General features: G+C 42.5%; 1 protein-coding gene across 4 annotated transcripts in view; it reads right to left on the reverse strand.

Moving 5' to 3' along the window:
* Positions 1–7,430, reverse strand: part of cadm1a (cell adhesion molecule 1a) — a 380,582-nt gene extending 373,152 nt beyond the window's left edge. For all 4 annotated transcript variants that reach the window (XM_031868998.1, XM_031868997.1, XM_031868996.1 and 1 more), the window contains exon 1: positions 7,093–7,430. In XM_031868998.1, the coding sequence (XP_031724858.1) occupies positions 7,093–7,165 (73 nt within the window). In that variant the 5' untranslated portion in view covers positions 7,166–7,430. The remainder of the gene's footprint in view (positions 1–7,092) is intronic.
* Between the last annotated feature and the right edge of the window lie 1,108 nt (positions 7,431–8,538).

Genomic DNA, 8,538 nt, shown 5'->3' on the forward strand with positions numbered 1-8,538 from the left:
ACACACACACACACACACACACACACACACACACACACACACACACATATATATATATATATATATACATACGCGTACGCTATATTGTGTGTGTGCGCGCAGTGCTCCAGTTGTCAGTGTTTGGTCAGGATTGCTTCCATGTGTCAGAGGTGCGGGACAGATCCACCTGCCGGAGGCTGCTCTCTGATGTTGCCAGGGCTTCTCCTTGGGCTTCACAATGAAAGGCCAGCTGTTTTTTTTTTTTCCCCATTGTTTCTCTATGAGAGAGAATGAAAAAAAATCAAGTAGAGTGAAAACACTCTACTTGAGGGTCCTAAAGGCAGCACAAGGGGAAGGATTGGTGGCTACCAAAAAAAACAAAGAATCATCCTCTGGTAGTCATTCAAATCCATTCCAAAGTGTACGACAATCTGGCCTGAAGTTGACAACATAAAAGCTCTAACCAAAGTGCAGACAGACCAACCCGACCAAGAAATTACGTTAAATTCCAACCCTAAGACAAAATACATGATGTAATGGAATCATTCTGTCAGATTGAAAGCCAAAAAATAAAAGACCTTGGAAGCGTCACCATCAAAGATTCATTCAACCCGACTCTATACAATAAATGGACAGACAGTAAGGTGTCAGCTGGCTGGACCGTCTCTGTCTGGACTTCCCCGTTTGGCCCAATCATGGTGTTTTTAGAAACACATAACGTAGCGCGGCACAACCAATCGCTGTGTGCCTCTCACAGTGACAGTTGAGCCGTGGCGGTGCCGTAACGCAGACAGACAGGAGGGAAGAGCGGTGAGTGATGACTAAGAAACGTTTTGTTCCAAAAAAGAAAAGTCGATCCTGCTCAAAGACGACAGCCGCACTGACTATTTAGTAAAAGGTTTAAAATATCGCATTTCTCTGTGAATGAGAGGGAGACTGGAGTGTGGGAAGGGAGGGAGTCCGAAAGTCCTATATGCATTTAGCACAAATGGAAAAAAAGAGATTGGACTCACTCGTTTGAACTGATCTGTAATTGTATCCTGTTCACCAACATATCTTTATCTGTAGCTACAGTGGCTTATGACATGGCTTAACATGCACTGACCGATTAGATGCTCATGGGGTTTCCACATCTGATAACTGTACAGATTATGTTACTGCATTGCCTATTTGTCGCCTCAAATGTTTTCAGAAACATATCTAAGTGTACCGTTTAGCCATAAAATAGAAAAAAAGCTTGTCACCCATCCGCCTTGGGCAAGACAGGCATGGGTAAACCAAGCTCCGCCCATCGGCCTGACGCAAACCCAACTGTTTAAGGGTTGCGCCACGTCCTTCTGTTTGCTGGACGTCCACCATAAGTCTCCAGTATGGGTCACGCTCCAAAAGGGGCGGATGTCTTTCAAACTCCAGGCCTCCAGTTTGTAGCACAGACTTTTTATTATAAGTCTGTAGTGTCCGAGCCCGAGCTGAGAAAACCCTGAAGACAGACTTGACTTGACAAAGCTCCTCCAGAGCCACAAAGACATTCTGCAACTGTTCTCACAGTCCATCTATGTCGCACAAAACCATATTGAGAAAAAAACGAAACGAAAAAATTATAATTGGCTGAGTGATTTTTCTGTGTACAGTAGAGCTGGAAGTGAAAAAATGGACACGACTTGTTTACTTTAATCCCTGAATGAACGCAGTCTGGCCTTGTGATGCCTCGGCTCCCTCGAATCTTATTCTCACTCCTTGAACTAGGCTGCATTTGTTCTTCGTACACACTTGCTAGAGCCCTCAGCTGGACTCCTACAAGTGATCTTTGGAAAATATTTGCATTCACCTCACTAGCCTTTTGTACATCAACATTATGTAAATCCGATCATAAATATGCAACCGTCAGTTCAATTTGACTCATTTCACAGCCAGATTGTCAAAATTGAACAGCACAGTCGAATTCGATACCTCGGCCTATAGGCTGCATTCAGGACGGCAGATTGCTGCCCACACACCCTCCCCCTCCCCCTCCCTCCCTCCCTCACCCTCCAACCCTCAAGAGATTTGGAATCGGAGGGTGCTTACTTGACACCCCATCAGTCGGCAGCTCACTAACAAGTAGGCCCATAAACCTTTTTTCCTCCGTTTGATTGCACTTAGTGCACAGAGGCCAGATGCGACCCAGCCCAGTCATCTGTCGGCTTGCCAGCAGAGTCACTGTAGACTGGCTGGGGTAGGAAGAGGAGGGGGGGGGGGGGGGTGTGCACTTGGGGTCCTCTCCCTTCAGGAATAAAGCCATTGTTCTTCATTACAGCTGGAGAGGCTGCTGGGGGGCACAGAGGGAGAACAAGTCCATTTCCACACCTGTTTTCCATCACCAGGGCTCCTACCAACTTGACTCTGAGCCAAAACCACGCTGCTGTTCAACAGAGTCTGAGACAGGCTTCCTTTGTAACCGAAGCTGCACAGAGTCAGTGCCGGTTCGCAGTGATAACAAATGTGGCAATTTTAATGTAAAAAATAAATAAATAAAAAAATAAAAAAAATTGTACTAGGAAACAAATGAACTACTACTACTATTTTTCAGCTCATTACGGATGATGGAATGAAACTCGGCAGCCATATTGGCAACAATACTTTATATGGTATTAAGAAATAAACAAATCTGTTTCAAATGAGACAGATATTTGTGATGATATGGGTTTTGGGACAACAAACATCACCTGCTGTGAGAGACTTTACAGCATGGTGATTATTGTGGTTTGGATACTAAGACAATACATTTCTTAATGCCTGGCATCGACAAAGTAGGAATGCTTTGTGTGCAGCAGAGATCTCAACTGCTGCTCCTGAGGGAGCATCATTCTGGATACACGAGACTAACTAGCTCAATACAATAACCGATGAACAAAATGAATGTTTGTGAAATGATAACGAGCAAAATATCAAGATTCACCTTCTCATTTTGGAACTTTCAGACTCCATGAAATGGGGACTTCCTTGAATACTGTCATTTGTAACTGTAAACTGACAGTATGGCAGACTGAACACACAGCGCCCATCATTCATTTTGTGAGCGAAGCGATGAATCTGAGGAAGAAGACGACGACGACAACAACAGGCTCGAGGGTGACAAGGGATAAGCACGCCACATGAGATCAAATCTTAAATGAGCTTTCACATGGAAGGGGTGGTGGTAAACAATCACTTCTGAGATCCATTGTGTGTGCACGTCAAATACATTGAGATTTTTTTCTTTTTTAAAATTAAAAGACTTTTCTCTCAGTGGCATGATACCCGCGATATTAATACAGTTTGGAATCATCCCAACGAAACTCCAACTATGTTTTGAGCAGTTTGGTGTATTTAAATTACTTCAATAAAGACATGACAACTATCTTTAGTCTGATGACCATTAATGAGTCAGACTAATTGTATAGAGGCAAGTAAAAATTGACCGTCATTAATGTTGAGCAGTAAAGACGGCAGTTCATGCACCCTTCAGCTTGCATATACATATATAAGCAATCATCAGTAATGTAAACAGTGAACTCAAGCCAATAACCGCCAGCATACAGAGAATACATAATGGTTTAAGTTATGCATTAGGCTTCATGCTAAAATAAGATGCTGTCTCCAATGCCAGAAGCAAATAGGTGGATTCACTCAACACATGGAGTACATGTAGTAAAAGTAACAGGTTGCAAAGGGATCTACTTTTCTCCTGTCCACCGTCTGAAGAGAGCATGATTATTTGCACAACATGAAAAACAAGCAACCTAAAATTGCAGAATCAATGGGGAATCTGTAGGTATTCTCTGGCAAACATCAGATCTACACAGTAGACACTCTCATCCACTGCAACATCATGAAACATACGAATCAAAACCAGTGTGCAAGATCAAACACATGAGAGCCATGTAAAAAAACTACTGAGTAAAGAACTTGTGTTTAAGTCACCCAAACACTCACCATACCTACATTTATTAACTTTGTCATGGTCATGTCAACATACTCTCTCCCTGCATTCAACACACAAGCAGACCCTGCTCTCACCGGCACTGTCTCACATTACATAACTTCACAAAAAATGAAAACAAATATGCTTCTCACCAAAAACTGAATTATTGCCCCACCAAGTTTTCAAGTCTCAGCAAGCTCTCCAGTAATGCCTCTAAAGCACCACGCTCCTGGTGTTCTCAGTGTATAATCTGCATTACACATGGACTTACTTCATGCTTATGTACAGAACCATTGGATAAAAGATGACTAAAGGACGTAGTAATGCACGGTGCTTTTCTTCTGATTCTTCTTCTCTCTTTTCTAACAAAAACATATTTTCTGGACATTACCTAAACTTTAAAAGCACCTTCACCGTTTAAAAACACACACAACATAAACAAAACGTGATTAAAATGTAGAAATCTGTAAATCAAGAGTAAAAAACGGAAGTGTAATAGTTTGTTGAAGTCAAATGAATGACTGCAATCACACTATTATATGATTGTGTGCAGACTTAATTAAGACACACTGTGTATATATATAAAAACACACACACACACACACACACTGCTTTAACTGGTACTTTGGTGCCAACATGTTTTCAGGCTGTCTCTAATGAACTCTATGAAATTAATTTTTAGTTATCTTTCTTGTTTGAAAATTAAGAAGCGTTCACCTCAGCGCCCGGTTTGAGCCCCTCATCTTTGACGAAAGAATAACTTCACCAAATTAAATGAATGTATTTGAATATAATAGGGTTGTGTGAGATTTACTCATGGTAAAATGTGACTTCCTGTTTGAGTCAGTGAAATAAAATGGCATATATATATATTCTGCACCTATGCACCAATGACCTATCCTATAAAATGATTCGCTTATTTCCAAAAAGGATGAACGTTGTCTGGGGGGGGAGAGACTCTCTGTATCCACTCCCTCATCTGAAACAAAGCCTCGGCAGTGGAACGCAGTGAGCTGTGAATGCTTCCTCATAAATCCATTTCATTCGGAGCACTTGTGTGATTTGATGACCGTGCGAGGTGAGCCCGCGTGCCAGAATGGAACTTATATAGTTGGGGTGAAATTAACTAATGCAGCCTTCTCTTTGGCCGCACGGCAATTCTTACCCTCAAAGCACCAACCTCCCATTTATTTTTATTGAGTGAGAAAAAAAAAAACATCCATCCAATGCTTAGCACAATGAGCCTACAGCATGCGCTGGAGGTAAATAATTGATATGCTTTGTGCAAGCCTGAGCTTCGTTTGAAATCAGTGGAGCCCTTTAACGTGAAGGTACAGTAGTGCACACTGCCCAGAGATCAGCAGGACCCTGTTCAGCTCGTGCCTTATGAGTCTGTCAAACTGTCTCCTCCAAATCAAAAACAGCATTAAGCAGCGTGCACCCATTTTCAGGGATGTAACGTAATGGATTAAAACCATGTTGGATAATCCACAATGTGACAAAACGGCGACATCTGCCTCGCCGTCATTCTCCGCATCAGAGGCTCGAACTCAGCAGAAAAAAAGGTTTATGGGCTATTCTTATGAAGAGCAGCTTCTTCTTTTTTTTGCGCGGAGTAACTTTAATGTTTGAAATCATTCATGACAGAAGTGACTTGACGTCACCACGAAAAATCCCCCACAAAGCCGCAGTGTCACGACATAGATGTTTAATCGTGTCACCTCTTTGAATGGGTTTCTAGTTTGTAACAGCATGCGCGTGCGGTGGAGGAGAAGGGGGGCACGTTGCCCCGACTACTAGTATTTCACTACATCCTTATATCAATGCGCAAAGATAAACATATTACTCCCCCCCCCCAAACCGACTGTGCGTCTTTATGAAAACAGGGACTTCATACTGACAACATTGTAGCCAAACACAACACTTCAATGCATCAGTCCGGGGTAAATAAAACGTGTGTTTGTGTTCCGCAGCCCGCCAACTCGCAGATATCACTCACAACGTCAGCAATCGTTTAAAAGCTATACAATTCACTCCTCACGAGCTTTATCCGGAACCCCTTTTTAAAAGCATCTGACTCACATTACTACACCCGCACGAACCTTTGATGTTTCCGTGTATGATGCTACTGCGTATACCCAGTCCTGATTTCACACACACACACACACACACACACACACACGAACTCAATTGGGAACTCGGGTAAATAAATCTTCTCTTGTTTACCAGCACGAGTGCATGCATGCAAGGAGGTCACTGAGGCCATTGTTTGGACCACTCCGAGGTGTTCTTCACTTCGGCATGCGTTTAAATCACTGAGCATTTGTTGTTTCATTGGAATTACAACTTGCATAACAGCTTCGCCCGCGGTTCAGATGGCACAACGTTACGCACCGGATCCTAGCGGGATAGCCGATAGTGAAGGATTTAAAAAAAAAAAAAACTGGGATTAATTGCTAAATAACTGCAGATTCGGGAGCCACCTTATCGCCGACTTCATCAGAACGTCACAGTGTTACGGATAGGTCTCGAGTTGCGTTCTCATTTGTATTAATCTCTCACTCAGTGGCGTCGGATTAAATGACCAGAGTTTTGAATGGAGTTTGCTTTAGCGTTTCCTCAAACTGCACGCTGGCAGTGTTGCTGCAGATTCCACTTCCACGCACCCCTCTCTGTGATTTACAGAAGCCCGGGCTCCGTTCTGAGCAATATGCCACAAAAGTAACCAAGCGAGCGGACAGAGCAAACAAACAAACCATTTGAGCATGCCAAATGTATCTCTTTATGCCTCCTCAGCGACAAAACACGCTATTTTGAGGTCGGGGTTTCTTTTTTTTCGCAACAGAACTAGAGTTGCCAGCTGTGTAGTGGCAAAGCGATTTATAATGGTGAGCGGACCAAAGTGATGTATTCCTAAACAGCGTATCTGTAACGCCTGTTTGTACACGCGGACGCATAAATCTGCTCATCCTGTATTTCAACTTTACGGACAGTTTGCTTTTTTTCTTACTTGCTCAACAACAACATGCATCCAAATGCACTGACTGCCACGTAAAAACAATTGCTGGTAAAAAAAAAAAAAAAAAAATGACACTCATCCATCCGCATCCACGCAAATCTCAGAGGAAAGTGTGCATTCCGTTTAGACAATGAATGGGAAAAAGTCCTACCTTTAAGAAGAGCCGCTTGAAACATGAATAAAAAGAGAATAGTCGCGAGAGAACCGCTGCCAGTGATCGCCATGTTGGACACCTGCTTCAGTATGGCAGAGAGAGGCAGCTTCACCTATAGCTACAACGGGAGTCAGATAATGAGATGCGAGCAAGGGAGGGTACTGTTTACCATATTCATTTAATTCGCAGTTTTGATAAATCGTTGTTGCTTTTAAATAATGTGTCTTGTATGCCACTAACTCTTTGAATTTACTCAGAATGGAGAAAAAAAAACAACTCTAGCGACGTTCTCATCGATTTTAACGCTGTGGAGGTCTGCAGAAGTGGCGAGTAGGGAGGCGTGTGTGTGTGTGTGTGTGTGTGTGTGTGTGTGTGTGTGTGTGTTATTGGATGGGTCCCATGATGGTTTCATGATCCTGTTGCTCCTGAACTTAACAGGTTTTTCCATATTTATATTTTTTTGTATTCGTGTGTTTTGGACATTTAAAAAACGGATTGATTCACCCAAGTGGGCAACATTTCAGGCTAGAAGGGCCAGGCATAGTGTTTTAGAAGCCAGAAGCCCCCCCCCTCCGGAAGGACTGTGTGTGTGTGTGTGTGTGTGTGTGTGTGTGGGTGGGGGCTTCTGGCTTGGGGGGATTCTTCACCTGCAATGAGTGGGACCAGAGCTGGCCAACCTGTTGGGAGCCGGTCTTGTTCGCTCTCTGAAATAAAATCAATATTAGTGCTACTTATTGAAAACAGTGCATTAAAATGACTATGCTTGCCATTTCCTTTGTTTATTGTGTGTATCCAAAACATCCTTGTTACTAAAACAGAAGGCGGAAAATAGCTCCAAGAAGTTATAGGTTCTTAAAAGTTAAGGGAACGGGTCGTTAATTCCCCATAGTGGGAAAAAGAAAAATGCCCGAAGTATGTTGTTTTTATTTCTTGCAGAAAAATGCATTACGAAACATAATGGAGTTCCCAAGCTGTGTTGATGACTTTGCCATCCTCTCACTTCGGATGAGAAAAATTTATGGGTTAAAGAAATACCGGCCACCTTTTAATTCTAATACCCACGGAGGCTTTCAGGCTGATACAGGATGACAAGTATCCAGATTGCTTCCGGATTCACTACTTTAGGAAGTCAGTGGGCAACCGTTAAATTGCTACAAATAATACAGCCACATATCAAAAAGTAGAGGAGCAATTACGGCAGCTAAGGGTAAGCAAACAAATACACACACACACACACACACAGTACAGGTACACAAACATTTCAGAGGTTATTAAGAGGCTGGAATTATCATTTGAAGTTTTGTTTTAATTAATAAGATGCCTCGTTATTTAATTGCGTACACTATAAGCTTTTGATTGTCTTTCGATTTGACAAAGATAAACATATCAGGGTGGCTTGGATCCAGCAGCTTGCAGAAAATCACCACACGTACCTAAACTAAT

The sequence above is a fragment of the Anarrhichthys ocellatus genome, unplaced genomic scaffold (genome assembly GCF_004355925.1).
Source record: "Anarrhichthys ocellatus isolate YVR2014 unplaced genomic scaffold, GSC_Weel_1.0 scaffold45, whole genome shotgun sequence".
Taxonomy (NCBI): Eukaryota; Metazoa; Chordata; class Actinopteri; order Perciformes; family Anarhichadidae; genus Anarrhichthys; species Anarrhichthys ocellatus.